The 18,347-nt window shown below is 40.8% G+C and overlaps 1 protein-coding gene across 1 annotated transcript in view; it reads left to right on the top strand.

Annotated features, from left to right (window-relative positions):
- The window catches only part of ZDHHC17 (zinc finger DHHC-type palmitoyltransferase 17), an 85,933-nt gene extending 67,790 nt beyond the window's left edge, over positions 1–18,143 (top strand). Inside the window, exons 11-17 of the mRNA XM_068276645.1 lie at positions 5,132–5,254; positions 6,166–6,228; positions 7,258–7,351; positions 9,148–9,231; positions 9,824–9,981; positions 13,361–13,455; positions 16,070–18,143. Of these exons, the coding sequence (XP_068132746.1) occupies positions 5,132–5,254; positions 6,166–6,228; positions 7,258–7,351; positions 9,148–9,231; positions 9,824–9,981; positions 13,361–13,455; positions 16,070–16,208 (756 nt within the window). The 3' untranslated portion in view covers positions 16,209–18,143. The remainder of the gene's footprint in view (positions 1–5,131; positions 5,255–6,165; positions 6,229–7,257; positions 7,352–9,147; positions 9,232–9,823; positions 9,982–13,360; positions 13,456–16,069) is intronic.
- Positions 18,144–18,347: the final 204 nt, after the last annotated feature.

The raw sequence follows: 18,347 nt of genomic DNA, 5'->3' as shown, positions 1-18,347 counted from the left end.
AGTTTCATCAGCATCATGTTGCTGGGCTAAGCTTTAGCTCCTCCCACAGAGCCCCTGTTAACCTTTTCAGCTTTGCTGATGTAGGTCATGTGACCAAATGTTTGAAATGTAATTTATAGCTGCATAAACCACCCTTTGACAAAAAGCAAGACTTGAACAATGCCTTCTTAGCTGTCATGCAGTATATGTGGCTGGAGTTGGGCTTTAAGGCAAGCTTCCAACACAAATGCCCACTGTTCACCCTTAAATCCTATTCTCACCAAAGTGTCCAATGTATATAAACTGTGTTCTAAATTTTGTCAGGATACAGGTATCAATCTGATGAAGGCACGAGGGCTCTTTCACATTAGTCAATACTTTGCATTAACCAAGGTAAAATGAAAGTCCATAGACTTTTATTTTACCTTTCACACCCGACGCTGTGTTTCGGTGCGTTGCCGTTCAACGCACCCAGGAGTGTTGAACCGCCGGAAGCCGGCATTTTCCCGCCGGGTAAATTAATAGCTACCCCCGCTGATTGCGTCGCACCGCAGTATCCCGATGACACGCCGCAGGCCATTCAACGTCTGCAGGAGAACGGCTTCTGCACCCATTGTCTATTGTGAAAGAGCCCTCATAGCCGAAAGCGTACTGCTTTTTCTTCTAAGTTAGCCAATAAATGGTACCATCCTGATTTAGAACTTCTCCTTGCACATACAAACACACAAACTGTCCTAAGAATGTCCCCTTCCCCTCCCATTACACACAAACAGGTGGTTTTTAGAGGCGCTTGGACTGGATCCTGTGCAGCACATTCATGTCTGGAGTGTAGTCTGGGAAAATGACAATTTATTGCAGAAGCTAGACTAGTTTTCCCTCCTCCTACCGTCACTCTGCGTTCATCTGATTTCATGCTCTTTATTCTGCTGACTCCCAGCTTTGACTCATGAGCCGTTTGCGTTCTCAAATTACATCTATTTCACTCGTATTCTGGTAAAGTATTACGATGTTACATAGCTAAATGGTGAGGTCTGTCTAGACAGGTGTTGTATACATATTGCAGTGTTCAGTGAATCATACATGACGTTAGTCTGTATCTCCTCCATGTCAAGACGGTGATCCCTTTTAAACCTAATATGATTTATTAGGACTCTAATAATGCTTTCACTTCTCAAATTGTGTGTGCATGTGAAGCTCAAGGGAGAAGAATGCTGTGTGTGGCTCTGACTTCATTGGAACACTGTGGATTCTTCTTATCCACTGTACTGTATTAGTGGTAATTTAGATTTTCTTTGTTTTGCTGGAACTGAAGCCAAGACTCTCCCATATACTGTATGTTACATGTTAGGCCTCTTGCACACCACATGTGATTACGATTTTTTTTGTTTGTTTGTTTTTTATCTTATTCGATTTTTGGTTCCAAATAAAAAATATACTGCATGCTGCTATATTTTTTTTTTAATCGGAATCAAAAATTGCACGAATAAAAAATCGGAATCGCATGTAGTGTGCAAGAGACCTTATACACACTGGAGGTTAAGTGAAATAGTCCTTGCTGCATTTCTAATGTGGGTATTTAATTTTGGCATGGGACTTCTTCCTCTGTTCACATGAAATGAAAGGCACATGCTGCAGCACACGCAGTTCTAATCATATGGGATTTTTTGAATGTAGTACTGATTCTAAACGTATATAACCTTTCTCAGAAAAATACACAGCAGCTCAGTCAAGTGGTACGCAGCTAATAGACCTAAACTATGATAGTGGTGACTGAACAGACTGTTCCTAGCAAAATGAAGACTCCTTGACATATCCCTTATCCCAATAGGATTAAACCATTGTAAATTTTCTATCCAAAACCCCATCTACACGATACGATTTTTTATGCGATTTGATTGCAATTCTATTTACGATCTGATTAAATCAGACATGTCTGATCGGGATTCAATTCCATTCGATTTGCCATGGCAAAACAATGGCAAATCAAATTGAATCAAATCCCGATTGGACATGGCGGATTTAATCGGATCGTAAATAGAATCATCATCGAATCGCACAAAGAATCGTATCGTGTAGATGGGGCTTTAAACTGTGTAAAAGGGCCTCTCAAGGGCTGATTCTAAAATGGTTATTTAAGCAATGTTGCTAATCAATGGCTCAAACCATCATTTTGAATTTTAATCCTTTCATAATTCTTGCATTGAATACTGATTTGATAGCGCTTTTAATGAATAAACTGGAAATTATATATAGCACAATAAGGGTTAGCGCTCCTGGAGGACCTCTATTTACTTCAATATGCGGTGCGCGCTCAACCTGATGATCCTCGATCAGTTTAACTATATTCATACAAATAGGCAGCGCTCCAGGCCTCAGATCAAAAAACAGTACTGTATAACCTGATATAGATCAACAAATAGTCCCGATTCCACTTCTATCAATGATGCAAAGTTCCAGGTTCCTTTGTCAGTTTTTCACATAGGGCCAACGCAATACATGTAAAGAGAGAGATAAAAGACCAATAGTGTAACTCCGTCAATTCATGAGATCCACCACCCGGATTTAAATTTATGGTCAGTCGACCATGAAATAAAATTTTATGATTGCACCTCTGGTGAGCACCCCAACACTCCCCCTCAATGTCCGCACTCACCCCGCAATCCTCCAATACTCTCCGGAGGCAGGATTGATAGTGTGGGGGGATAATCACAGTCTCAGTCCAATCAGCAACACCAATCTATAACTGGAACAACACCTCATAGCATAAAACCATTTTAATAAAAAACTTTAAAATTCATCAGTTCACTCACAAAAAGACGCTTACGCTGGCCTCTAAATACTCCATACCCCTGCCTCATCAATATGCATGCGTACCGCCCATCGCGTCATGCGCCTCATTATCCGGAAGTATTGCCATCATCATCCCGGACTCATGGAGCACACTCGTCACACATGTTCTTTGTGGCATTTACATACCATACGCGCGCATCACCCGTCACGTCATGCGCCTTAGTGTACGGGACTGTCACCATCAACACCCCACGTACTCTAAGAGCGCACGCGTCACATACATTATTTACAGACGTGAACTGGAGTTATGTTTACCCGTTACCTAGCAACCCTTTCCATTGTTCAGATATCCGCATCCGCTGCATACCTACATATCGCAGCCGATACAGCAACCCCACCAGAACCTCCTTGCATAAAAGAACCTTGAAATATTAAAAAATAAAATAAAAAATCAGAGGAAAAACGAGCTCAGAAAAAACTTTTTAAAAAATAAAAACACCTAAATCTTCAAAATCCGCGATCCTCAGCTGACAGCTAGCAGGGAGATCACTTACATCATAGATTATACACAAAAAACTGCACAAAATTTCTCCCTTCATTATTCAAATATATAATCTAAGCTTATCACACTGACGCTCAACTATATAGTCCAGGCTTATCACATTACCATGACCCCCACTATTCAATCATTTTTTATAAAACAATTTAAATCAAGGTCAATATTCAATCCATGTGGTACTAATGTATCTAATTCAAATATCCAGCGTGTTTCCTTTTTAGAGATTTCCCTCACCTTATTCCCACTCCTCCATGCCAATATCAATTTCTCAATTCCACAGAAACGCATACTCTTTGGGTTACAAGAATGTTTTTGCTTAAAATGCAGAGACACTATGCAGTTCAAAACTCTTTCGGATATTGGATATATGTTCACCAATCCTTTCTTTTAATGTTCTGGTGGTGCGACCCACATACTGTAGGCCGCACTCACACCAGATCACATAAATCACCCCTATTGTAGCGCAGGTAATACAATTCTTGATCTTAAACTCCCTCCCATTTGTTGCTGAACTGAAAAAAAATGTATTTCACGGTCGACTGACCATAAATTTATATCCAGGTGGTGGATCTCATGAATTGACGGAGTTACACTATTGGTCTTTTATCTCTCTCTTTACATGTATTGCGTTGGCCCTATGTGAAAAACTGCCAAAGGAACCTGGAACTTTGCATCATTGATAGAAGTGGACTCAGGACTATTTGTTGATCTATATCAGGTTATACAGTACTGTTTTTTTATCTGAAGCCTGGAGCGCTGCCTATTTGTATGAATATAATGAATAAACTGTCCAAAATTGATTGGACGTTTTAATTATGGGTTCTGTTGGTGAATTACAGGAAGACCTGAGTAAAATGATCCTCTGGAAATATTGACCGCGTAAGGCCACCTTTAGTTGTTTGTTTTGTAGTTCCTAATACAGTGATTTAATACCCCGCTCTGGCCAGGCAGTCAGTTAGCCGTGATGCTGTGTCCTATGCAGGTGGCAACTGGGCATTGCTCCATTCACTCTTATGCACTGGAGTGGAAATTGAAAACTGCAGTGTGATCTCTGCTGACAGATGCAGTACTCAGAATCTCCGTAATGTGGGACAGACCCCTGAGAGATCTGCGGACATGAAAACTGGAAGTAAATGCTCTATTCCCCAATGACAAGTTTTCAATTTTATTTTCACATTTAACTTGAGATGCACTTCTATGGTGCCCATACGCGCTTCAATCAAATGTTTGATTTTCCCGTTTATTCGACCAAAACAATCGAATCCAAAAAGTCAATCTTTTTTTTTTTTTTTCGATCAAGAAAAACAAACGATTATGCTGTTTAAAAAAAATAAAAATCAGATCAGACATGTTAGATTATTCCGTTAGGTCGAATATAAATAATTTTCTAACGAAATTATCTAATCGGAGAAAAAAAATGAAAAAATTGTTCCGTGCATGGGCACCATAACTGTATACAATAGCAAATTATGTGGTCATCTGTTTTAGGCTCAATGAGGTTACAAGAAGTTTATGAACAGCAATATCTTCTTTGGGTTCTTGTGATAGTCTTATGACTAGAAGTTGTAAGAGATCAGTCTCTTGATAGCTCTGTTTCAAAAGCAAGTTGTCATATGATACCAAGCGTGTAGCGTGACAATTCCTGTTGCTCATCTTGCAGCATTTCTTGAACTATAGTCCACCTACTTAAATTTAGAAAACTAAAGGAACACGTATTTAAGTGTGCTCGTAGCATCCATGAGACTTAAAATGCCAACTAGAGACATTGACATTTCTTGTATTTCCTTAATTTCTGTTGCACATCTGAACTTTGTGTATATCCATCTTCCATTTCTGGCTAATAGTGTTGCCTTATTCTACAACTTTGGCAAATCCTGGAAATCAGATCCTGGAATTATCAAGGCAACAGAGGAACAAAAGAAAAAGGTACATGTAGGAATAATGTTGATGAAAAAAATGGTGGGTGCCATGTCCCTGCTAAATATCACCACAGGAGACTAGGCCTCTGCAGTAATGTAGCTGCCCACCTCCAGAAGTGGACTGGGGACTGATCAGATGTCCTAGTGTGATGTCACCACAGGAACCATTGGAATGCATGTTTAAATATTTCGCGGCACACTCCCTCCAGTTGGTGGAGTGGGGGGCAGAGCCGGGACAAGGTCCTCCAGCACCCAAGGCTGAGACACCAAAGTGCGCCCCTCCATCCCTGCCACCCCAGCTGTCACATACTGATTGCTATTGACTAAGAGGCGCCACAGGGCCCACAACCTCCCCAACACCCTAATATCTAGTTATCTGGCTTGCAGTCACTGCCATGTATCCCCTTGTATTATTTCTTTCTGCTTCAAACACAATTAGGAATGACAGCTGAATGAATTCTGCGCCCCCTCCTACACTGCGCCCTGAGGCTGGAGCCTCTCCAGCCTATGCCTCGGCCCGGCCCTGGTGGGGGGGGAGGGGAGACTTACAAAACTTCTGAAATAGAGATGGGCTTTGAGATCTCACAAAGTGCATTATAAATTGGGGGGCATGTTTGAAGATGAATTACAATAACACTGTGACAAAGGCCCAGTCAGTTATGTAGCCACCTATATCGACTGCTGCCCCCACACGTAATTAGGGTGTACAGTATTCACTTTTTGGAGGAAACCTGATAGTGCAGCAAACTGATGTGAATAATACATTTGTTTAGACGGCAACTTAAATGATCTTAAATTACAACACAGATCTTATGTAATTTATGCATATTTCAGCGACTTGTCTGTTTTGTTTGTGCATGTGTATATTGTGTCATTGCTTTTCTTATGAAAACATGTCCTGCACTATGTCATTTCTAGACAATTGTGGAGCTTGCTGAAACTGGCAGCCTGGATCTGAGTATATTCTGCAGTACTTGTTTAGTGAGTATCTTGCTGATGTATATGTTCCTGCATGATGTGTTATGACATGAGAAGTGATTGTAGCCTGTAGTATTAACCCTTCAGTATCCCTTGGGGCTTGCTGACAAATTATATTTTAAGAATTTCTTGATATTTGTAAAGTATACGATTAATCTGATTGTAGCAGTTTCTAGTGACACTGAAGTGAAAAAAACCCCCCAAAACGTATGATATAATGAATTGTGTGTGTGTAGTACGGATAATTCATAGAACATTAGTAGCAAAGAAAGGAGTCTGGTATTTTTATTACCCTCTGTATTTTAAACGATGAAACCGAGCAGAGCTAATGACCCTTTGAACTTCCTGTAAGTAAAACTTTTAAACACACAAACGGTGAGAGACAGGTTGAGATACGTGCTTCAGAAAACAGCACTGTAGATGGCCCAGTTGAGTCGGAGAGCTCAGAGAAGCTCTTTTGCACAGATAACCGAAGTCTCTTAACTCTTCCTATGCTGGAAACAATATGAGACACGTATCTCTGCTACTACTGTTCTATTTCTTAGCTGTACTACACATACACATCATTATATCAAGTTTATTTTCACTTCATATTCCCTTTAAAAGATAAATGTTTAAAGGAGGGATGGTGAATGAGAAGCAAATAATTCAAAGTTGCTGCATATTTTCTGCAAATTTATGCAGCTTCAATATATACAAATTAAATGTTGCAGCTGCTGAAAATTTGCATCAACTCACAATTATTAGCATCTCATTGACCAACGCTTGTTTAAAATAACCTAATTTTCGCACTAAGTATAGTAGCCTGAGCCCACTTCTTAGTGCAAGTCATGGACTACTGTGGCACTCCTTTCAGTTAACCTATTGCCATAGTGTATTTTCTAGCGCCATGAATTTACTTGACATGAAATATCCAGGCTATGGGAAGATCAACAAGCTTATTTTTACTTTGCTAGCTGTATGGCCTCTATTATGTTTTGGCTGCAAAGCATTAACCTGTTGTTTTTTTATGTTACTTAAATTGGTCTATAGATCAGGAAGCCAGTGAGGTCTAAGCACTGTGGCATTTGTAATCGCTGTATAGCAAAATTCGACCACCATTGTCCTTGGGTTGGAAATTGTGTGGGTAAGTACAACAGTTTCATTGCATAAAACATGTTTTCTGGGGATTATAATATGTGGTGTGATGTTTTTGTAAAAATTAGGTCAGTGACGGCTAGAACATGATTTCTGCTGCATTCCTTCTCCTCCCTGCCTCCATCATATTGCCCAACCCCAACTTGCAGATGTGCCTGACGTACGTTTTGCGGCCATGCCACTTCCTCGCAGGCTTAATAAGTGCAATGAAAAGGATTGTGTGAATAATGAGCCATTCCCTAAATCCTATTGTGTATGTGCTAGTGCAGGATGTTCCCATGGATGACGTGCTGGCATGCCCATGCCAGCTACCGAGTGAACACACTGCACACCAGAAATATCCTGTGTTTGGACACACACAATAGCGTTTAGCAGACACCCTAGCATCCACCAACAAATTTCAACAATATTCAATGTCTATCTCTCATTGTTAGGAACAACCTTTTTTATCAATTGATCCACAGTATCCCTTTCATTACACTTGCAAAGTCTCTGAGGAAGTTTGGTCGCAAAACATGCATCAGGCACGTCAGTCATATTGCATTGGCTACCATGGTATATGTATTATACATTTTTATACATGTGGTTAAATGATTTACTTTCGGACATACATTGTAGTATAAACACATTTTTGTTGTTTTCAACTTACAACTGTTCATACTACACTGTAACGTAATAAAAACAGTACGTGTGTGTGTGTGTTAGAGAACTAAAGAGCGAGCGTGTGTTTGTGTGTTACAGAACTATAGAGAGTGTGTGTGTGTGTGTATATGTAATGTAAGGCCCTCAAAACTCACCTTTTCACTCTTGCCTACCACCCCTCACAATTGCTCTAAACCCACAGCCGAACTCTGGTCCCCTACCTCTCCCTCTAGATTGTAAGCCTTTGGGCAGGGTCCTCACTCCTTTTGTGTCCTACCTGATCATGCACCTCTATTACTGTGCACCCATGCTATGCATTTGAGTGAACCTAACTTGCCTAACTCCATGCTCCCATCCAGTGACTGACTAAGCATTACCTTGTACTCATACTGTGCTGTGTGATCTGGTTTTCTTGTATTCCTGTATTGTCATATTGCTGTTTGTCACCCCTAAATATTGTCTGTAACCTAAATTAATGTCCAGCGCTGCGTAATATGTTGGCGCTTTATAAATACAACAAATAAATAAATAAATAATAATGTATAAATGTAATATGGTGACTGCCCAAATGAACTGGTAGAGACTGTTTATCTAGTTGTTAAATGTCCTTACCCCAGTTTATGTATAGAGTACCATGTGCAGATTGGTCCATTACACATTCATGGCACTTGGACGAGAATGTATGCCATTCATCAGATGAATGGGGATGCAGTCTGTCATCTGAAAAAGTAGTGCCGGGTTTGTTTGCTGAGAAATGCAACAGACAAAAATAGACCTAATAAAAATGGATGAACGTGAACCAGCTCATAGAATATCATTACCATCTGGGAACCTTCCATTTTGACTCTGTTCCCCATTCCATCAAAATGCGGGGTAGCAGTCCTAGTGCCGACCCCAAGTAACCACTTCATACACAGATTACAGGTGCTAAACATTTGAAACCTGCGTGATATGCCTGGATAAATTAAAGAACCTAAGATTTTGTTACAATTGTGCTTGCAGAGTTGATCACCTTTCACATCCTCACATGCACAATACTGAAATTGGTATATGGAGTTAGATTTTGATGCTTTTCAGTTCCGTTTCCTATAATCCAGACAAAGCCTGAACTGCTCTTAGTTTTTTGTGTTTTTTCTCCTTAAGGTGCAGGAAATCATCGCTACTTCATGGGGTATCTGTTTTTTCTACTCTGCATGATTTGTTGGATGATCTATGGTTGTATTTCCTGTAAGTATGTGTTCTAGAGCTCTAGATTAACAATCATTTATTCTACAAATAGAAGGAATTTAAATGCATCCAGTGTGCTGTTGGGAGTATACGATATGCGATACAATCCACCGTACATGAAACAGTCACTTAGAGGACACCTATTAAAAAAAAAAATCTATATTAACTATATATTACTTTTTTCACTGGCACTTTCAGAGGTAATACAATTCTGACCTATCGGTCAGGTTTTGGACTAATCCCTCTCTTCTTGGGGGAATTTTCAGTTGTTTGTTTGTTCACAAAAGCATTTACTGAACTGCAGTTTTTAGTCCCACAGACAGAAAATAGTGTGCAACTGAGTAGGGAAGCTGGCTGACACCCTTATATAGATCCTTTCCGTGTCATGCTTTTGTAAAGAATAAAAGTAAAACTGTTATTCTCCCATGAGGAGATGGATTAGTCCAAAATCTGTCAGATCTGTCAGCGTTTTACTACCTGTAAGTGATGGCAACATATCATGCATTTAGCTCTGAGTGAAATGAACAATTTATATTTATGTATTTTGAAATAAACTGATGTTTTACAATCTGCAAATTGTCTTTCTTCTTAGACTGGGGAATACACTGTGAAACAACGTACAGTAAGGATGGCTTCTGGACATATGTCACGCAGATTGCCACTTGCTCTCCATGGATGTTCTGGATGTTCCTGAATAGTGTGTTTCACTTAATGTGGGTGGCCGTGCTACTGATGTGTCAGATGTACCAGGTACTACAGCTCTTTCTGTTCCAGTCCCTGAATATTTTCATGGGTAAACTGATTATATATAATCCCATGACAGATTATCAGGAATGGGCTTGGCTATGAACATGGCTTATTGCCATGACAGTGCTTTTATTTCCGTAGAAATGGTGGGAACTTCTCTGCCAATCTACAGATCTGGGCATTTATAAAAAGGTTTCCTTTCCAAAATGTGTCCTTAAAGAGACACTGAAGCGAAAAAAAAATTATGATATTATGATTTGTATGTGTAGTACAGCTAAGAAATAAAACATTAAGATCAGATACATCAGTCTAATTGTTTCCAGTGCAGGAAGAATTGAGAAACTCCAGTTGTTATCTCTATGCAAACAAGCCATTAAGCTCTCCGACTAAGTTAGTGTGGAGAGGGCTGTTATCTGACTTTTATTATCTCAACTGTTCCTGGACTATTTACTTTTCCTCTGCCAGAGGAGATGTCATTACTTCACAGACTGCTCTGAAAGAATCATTTTGAATGCTGAGTGTTGTGTAATCTGCACATATTATAGAATAATGCAATGTTAGAAAAAACACTATATACCTGAAAATAAAAGTATGAGAATATTTTCTTTGCTGCTAATCTTCTAGTAATTATTCATAGTACACAACCAATTCATTATATCATATTTTTTTTTTCGCTTCAGTGTCTCTTTAAAGGACATCCAAGGTGAAAATAAACTTACAAGATAAACAATTGTACCTATCCTCCTTCTCATAAAAATTACTTTTTTTTTTTTTAGATATCCCACAGTTTTATATTAAAATCTAGTTTTTGAGCTTTTTCTGTTTCATTGTCTCTGCTCAATGACCTATTCATTGAAGTATGCCAGAGCTCAAGTCTATGATCCTTTTTTTCTCTTTCCTGCTCTCAGAAGCCATTTACTGACAGGAAAGTGTTTTATGGCTGTAATTCCTTATCCATGAGGGATAAGATGACCCGGTCCCAACCCAGACAGAAACTGCTACTTGCATACCTGGTGTTTAGTTTTTTGAGGCAGAGAAAAAAAAGGAACACAGCATAGTCATTTGTGTGTTTCGCACTGTACATACACGTGTCTATCTCATCATGTCACCGCGGTTATCCTTTAATAATTCTGGAGTCATTACTTTTATCCTTAATTTCGCAACTAAACAGTTTATTCAAAAGCTGACCAAATGCTGAACACCCTCGAGGTTCACCTCTGCACCATTTCCTGTGAATGTTACATAATTGCCTTCGAATTGGTGTTTGGTTAAAAGGAAACCATTACTGGCACATTTGTGGTTTTTATTAGTGCATTATACATACATAGTGTGGCTTTTGTGTACATTGATGATGATGATGATGATGATGATGACCCTCCCAGACAGAAGCTCTTATTACTCCTGTTGAAATCATATAGCTGTGCTTTTTAGCCCCAAATAGGTTTTTTTGTAATACTGCATATTATTAACCTCCCTAGTGGCATTGATGGTAATACACGTCAATACAAAACATGCTGTGAGCAGTATTGATGTGCATACACGCCAATACTCTCCTGCACTGTATACTAGACCCTTGCTTGACACATTTTGACAAGTTACAGGGAAAAAGGTTATGAAAATTAATTGGATCTCCTCTTGGACAGAAATCCTGGGGAAATTAATGCCAGGGAGGTTAACTACCGTATATACTCGCATGCAAGCCGAATTTTTGACCCCCAAAAAGGGGGTCAAAAGTTGGGGGGTCGGCTTGTATGCGAGTCTTTCCTGGTGGTACGTGGTCCGCGGACCCCCCTCCCTGCCCCGATCCCTTCCCCCCCGCGCCCGGCGCTGCTGCAGTGACGATGCAGGGGTCAGGAAAGAGCGGTTCCCCTGGTAACGGCGATACACATCGCGCGCTACAGGGAGCCGCGCTCTTTCCTGCCCCCTGCATCGTCACAGCAGCAGCGCCGGGCGCGCTGCTGTGATCACTTCATATGCGCTTGAGAGCGGGGAAGAGGAAGCCGCTGCCTAAACAGGTAATAGCAGCGGGGGGAGCGGGGACTATACTGGCCACTACCTACCTATACTGGGCACTATATTGGCCACTACCTACCTATACTGGGCCCTGTACTAGCTATACTGGGCCCTGTACTAGCTATACTGGGCCCTGTACTAGCTATACTGGGCCCTGTACTAGCTATACTGGGCCCTGTACTAGCTATACTGGGCACTATACTAGCTATACTGGGCACTATACTAGCTATACTGGGCACTATACTAGCTATACTGGGCACTATACTAGCTATACTGGGCACTATACTAGCTATACTGGGCACTATACTAGCTATACTGGGCACTATACTAGCTATACTGGGCACTATACTAGCTATACTGGGCACTATACTAGCTATACTGGGCACTATACTGGCTATACTGGGGCACTACCTACCTATGCTGGGCACTATACTAGCTATACTGGGCACTATACTAGCTATACTGGGCACTATACTAGCTATACTGGGCACTATACTAGCTATACTGGGCACTATACTAGCTATACTGGGCACTATACTAGCTATACTGGGCACTATACTAGCTATACTGGGCACTATACTAGCTATACTGGGCACTATACTAGCTATACTGGGCACTACACTAGCTATACTGGGGCACTATACTGGGGCACTATACTAGCTATACTGGGCACTATACTAGCTATACTGGGCACTACACTAGCTATACTGGGCACTATACTAGCTATACTGGGCACTATACTAGCTATACTGGGCACTATACTAGCTATACTGGGCACTATACTAGCTATACTGGGCACTATACTAGCTATACTGGGCACTATACTAGCTATACTGGGCACTATACTAGCTATACTGGGCACTATACTAGCTATACTGGGGCACTATACTAGCTATACTGAGGCACTACCTACCTATACTGGGCACTATACTAGCTATACTGGGCACTATACTAGCTATACTGGGCACTATACTAGCTATACTGGGCACTATACTAGCTATACTGGGGCACTATACTAGCTATACTGGGGCACTACCTACCTATACTGGGCACTATACTAGCTAAACTGGGCACTATACTGGCTATACTGGGGCACTACCTACCCATACTGGGCACTATACTAGCTATACTGAGACAAACTGGGGGGATCACGCGGCCTGCACCAATCCAGCATTTCCTACCCCCGGCTTATATGGGCGTCAATCATTTTTCCCTGGTTTTTCAGGTAAAAGGTGGGGGGTCGGCTTATATGCGGGTCGGCTTATATGCGAGTATATACAGTAGTTTGCATTTGTTTATTTTTTTGTTTGTGTGTGGCCAGCTGTTTACGTCTTTATAGGTCTTACTAGCTTTTTGTTGTCATCTGCAGATATCTTGCTTGGGTATTACTACAAATGAAAGGATGAATGCAAGGAGATATAAACACTTCAAAGTCACAACCACATCCATTGAAAGCCCTTTCAAGTAAGACTATGTTTATATTTTTTTTTCTTCTGCTGAATCACAGTAAAGGGAAACATAGTTGTGAACATGGCAGCATCATATTCCAGTATGTGTGATTAACATCTCCTAGAATTTCAATATTTGTATTTTTGCATATTTGTATAGAGTAACTAGAGTTCAAAACAAAAATGGCATTAAATATTTCAAACCTTACAGTGGTGTGCTATCAGGTTTTACAATAATCCAGCTGCTCTAGTCTTCAGTATGCTGTGATGGAAGCATTAATAACTGGGCTGGTCTGGGCTGGCTGGCTGACTGATCCCATGCAGGGCAAGCGATAATGATGTTGCATAAATTGCAACCATGGCAATTGACAGATTGCGGTATGCTAATTTTGACCAAACCTCAATGAAGTTTTTTATGCTTTAAAATAATCGATTTGCCTCTTAATGTCAGAAGTGACTCAAGGTGAACCCAACCACAAAGTTGGTCCTGGCATCTGAACCATACCGATGGTTTCAAATACCACCAACTTGGGAAGGTACTTTTGTCTTTTTCTGTGAACATATATTTGTTGAAAAAGTAACTTTTAAGAAATTGTGAAGAAATACTGTTAGAGTACTTAAAGGGACACTTAAGCCAGAAAAAAAAGTTTTACTCACCTGGGGCTTCTACCAGCCCCCTGCAGCAGTCCTGTGCCCTCGCAGCCACTCGCTAATCCTCTGGTCCCCCGCTGCCAGCTAGTTTAGTTTTCGCCGTCAGGACTGGCCACGCGTAGCTTTTTACGCATTGCCGACTGTAATTAGCGCTATCACGGGCCGCAACGCGTACAAAAAAACGTTGCCACATTACTAGCACATAGATATGCGGCAACGCGTATTTTTGTACGCGTTGCGGCCCGCAATAGCGCTAATTGCAGTCGGGAATGCGAAAGAAGCTACGCTTGGCCAGTCCTGACGGGCCTGTCGGCAAAAACGGAACTAGCTGGCAGCGGGGGACCAGAGGATTAGTGAGTGGCTGCGAGGGCACAGGACTGCTGCAGGGGGCTGGTAGAAGCCCCAGGTGAGTAAAACTCATTTTTTTCTGACTTAAAGGGATACTGTAGGGGGGTCGGGGGAAAATGAGTTGAAGTTACCTGGGGCTTCTAATGGCCCCCCACAGACATCCTGTGCCCCCGCAGCCACTCCCCAATGCTTCGGCCCCGCCTCCGGTTCACTTCTGGAATTTCAGACTTTAAAGTCTGAAAGCCACTGCGCCTGCGTTGCCGTGTCCTGAAATTCCAATAGTGAACCAGAGGCGGGGCCGAAGCATCGGTGAGTGGCTCCGTGGGCACAGGACGTCTGTGGGGAACCATTAGAAGCCCCAGGTAACTTCAACTCATTTCTCCCCCCCCCCCCCTTACAGTATCCCTTTAAGGTTCACTTCAAAGAGGAGCTTCAGCCTAAACAAGCATACTGTCATTAAGTTACATTAGTTACATTAGTTATGTTAATTAAAATAGATAGGTAATATAATATCTTACCCACCCTGTTTTAAAAGAGCAGGCATATGTTTGATTTCATGAGGGCAGCCATCTTTTTGGTTGAAAGGAGGTGACAGGGAGCATAAGAGACAGTTCCATCTGTCCTGTGTGCTGATCAACCCTCCCAGTTTCTAGGCAACGTGAATAACATAGGAAATCCGATCATACTTTGCACAGCATCAGGGGAAAAACGCCCGGGCAGTTTTGTTTTATGGGGCGGAGCTTAGCTTTTGTGCAGCTAAAAATAAGGCTTAGGTAAGAAAAACAAAGCTCTGATGCTGTGAAACTGTTAAAGAAACACCAAGCATTTTCAGTGCTGCTGAGTAGATTTTTAGTCTGGAGGTTCACTTTAAGTGAAATAAAGTAGTGGGAAGCCTCTGGATGGTCTATAGGCTACTCAAATCCTCCTACATTGTTCCAGTGTTTGGTCCTCTTGTCTTTCAGAAGTCACATAGGTTTCTCTTGTTCCCACCTGCATCCGGAGTGGGCACGCACAAGTAAGGTTCTTGTAGTTAAGGTTACAGACAATATTTAGGGGTGACAAACAGCAATAAGACAATACAGGTATACATGCAACTCAGATCATGCAGCACAAGGTAATGCTTAGTCAGTCATTGGATGGGAGCATGGAGATTAGGCCAGTCGAGTTCACTCAAGAGTTCACTCAGATCCATAGGATTGGTGTACAGTAATGTAGATGCATGAACAGGTACGAGACAAAAGGGGGAGGACCCTTGCTGAAGGCTTATAATCTAGAGGGAGAGGTAGGGACACGAAAGGTAGGGGACCGGAGTCCAGCTACGGGTTTAGAGCACAATTTGTTTTATTGATGTAGTTTTGACAAAATCTGTATTGTGTGAGATTTCTTTAATGCTTAAGTACTCATCATATGACCATAGATCAGCTTATTAATGAGTAGCACTATGGTATGTTCTGTCACATGAGAATCCTCTTTCCTTTACTTCAAAGCCATTTTAATGTTTTCAGTTAAAGTAAACAGTGTTTAGTTTGTTATAAATTACAGCATTTATGTTGTAAACTTTAACAGATGTGAATGTTTCATTTATCATTTTGTACAGACTCTTTCTAATGTTCTGAATCTTTATGTTGCAGCCATGGATGTATCAGAAATATCATAGACTTCTTTGAATTCCGATGCTGTGGCCTCTTCCGCCCTGTTGCTGTGGACTGGACTAGGCAATACACAATAGAGTATGACCAAACATCAGGCACAGGTTACCAGCTGGTGTAGTCTCCACACAAGCGCCACATGATCCCACCTCCGATGTGGTGCCTGAAAACGTCTAGTTGTCTCTCGCGAAAACTTGCCCCTTGAACTATAGCATGCTGTTTGTAGGGCTATAAATGAATACAGTACCTTCTCTGTCAGCATTTTATCAACCACAGTGACCTTGGACAGGACCTTCTGCCCACACTGATGTAGAGAAAGAAGATACTTTGGAGAGGATTTTAAGAAATCCTTGGGATTATTTTGAACAACCGTAAATCTGAGATTATGAATATTTTTTATTATGATTATTTATTTTGCACCATTGACAACAACGCATGGCATTGCTCTCTCAACGTGTCATTCGTCTTCTGCTTGAACAACATCCATTGCCATTTTTCTTTCTAAATGCACCCAGTGGAGTAACGCTTTGTAGTACACCATCATAATTCCCCCCAATGTGGCCTGGCTTGAGCTAAGATACTGTGGCATTTTTATTCCTGTAATGTGATCTCCCACAGTTGTGCTCTGTTGTTGTGCTGTTGATAATGTGAATTTTGATGCCAGGCTGAAGAATCATGTATTTCCATTGGCTGTTCAGCCTGTTGGGTTAAGTTGGCGAGACGGGCACATGAGGATACAACAACTGAATGTATGTTTCCTACATTTTATGACTGTCAGCTGTTCCTTGCCACCTGGTTTCTGCATTGTGGAAATCCAATGTTAAATTTCCCTCACTGCAGTAGAGCAGCCCTGTGCAGATGCATGCAAGTAGTGTTCTATAGGACAGTGAAGAAACTCTTCATAACGAATCACCAAATAAATCACAGGTTTTGTTCAGAACGGATGTGATGGCTGTATATGCTCACGTCCTGGATATAATTTCACGATGCACTGGGAGGACAGCGCTGGACATAGATGTTAAATCAAGGAAACACGGTGGTCGCTCTTTGTTTTTTTTTCCTTTCTTTTCTTTTGTTTGATATTATGCAAACTAAAGTTTCTTCCTGTGTAAAGTGGGCAGGGGAAGAGATTGTACTTCTCTAAATATAACAAAATGCTTTGTAAAGCTGACACTTTATAAATGTTTTATGAATATGACAAGCTGCAAAGTTCCTTCGGTGCAGTTGACTTGGTCAGTTTCCCTTTTCTTCAAAAAAGATTCAAGGGACTATCAAGCTAGCGTAGTTTTGGAGTTTAGAAGTAAGCCATAAACAAGTTAGTTACGGGTTTAGATGAAAGGTTGCTAAGCCTAATGCAACAAAAGGACTTTCCACTTGTGTTGCCAGATATGATCTTTAAGTTTTGGTACGTTCCCTGTTCAGCACCCCTGCTGAGAAGCATGTTCTGTTTTACAGAGGAAAAAGGTGCACGAATGTCCCCACACTATTGTAATTTCCTTTTTTTTTTTTTTTAGAGCCCACAAAAATAAAAGGATTTGGGAGAGCTGATCTTTACAGGGGAGGGCAGAGATACATTTTAAATTTCCAGAGGAGAAGGTGAGGAACAATAGTTTTGGCAGAGTATGATCTAAAGTGTGCACATAAATTAGAAAGTAATTCCTACTAAAGAACATTTAATAGTTTTTACAAACATATTTTCAAAAAAAATAACAAGTTTCCTGGGACAAGAGGGATCAGCCCAAAATGGCCAGTGATGTAGTGATTGATTATAAGAACAAAGAAAAATATAGTGCAGGAGGTCTCAGATTTCGGAAGACTGAAAATGGTGTTTGTGATTGACATTTGTGGTTCTTGTGTTGGCTGAATTCCTAATATGCACCAGGCTTGTTTCCACCCGTTCTGTCACCTAACCTTACAACTTTCCTTCTACAAATGGTACTGGCATATTCTGTTTTGGCGTTACCTGCTAATACCGATCTCTGTGCAATTCATGAGACAGTTAAGCTATAACTTACAGCTATTGTAATTCATAGTGTTGATCCAATCTGCCATGAACTGTCCTTTTCCAAAAAAAAAATATATATATATATATATATATATATATATATATATATATATATATATATATATATATATATATATATATATATATATATATATATATTATAAGTTGTTCATTGGCCAATGGTAATGGTTTTATCAGACTTGGCAAATGAGGCACGTGTATCAGATGATATCCATTAGCCAAGCAGTAAACCTT

Source organism: Hyperolius riggenbachi, chromosome 3, assembly GCF_040937935.1.
Source record: "Hyperolius riggenbachi isolate aHypRig1 chromosome 3, aHypRig1.pri, whole genome shotgun sequence".
In the NCBI taxonomy this organism is placed as follows: Eukaryota; Metazoa; Chordata; class Amphibia; order Anura; family Hyperoliidae; genus Hyperolius; species Hyperolius riggenbachi.
Note: the sequence above shows the minus strand (reverse complement) of the source record. Positions and strands in the feature narration are given on the sequence as shown.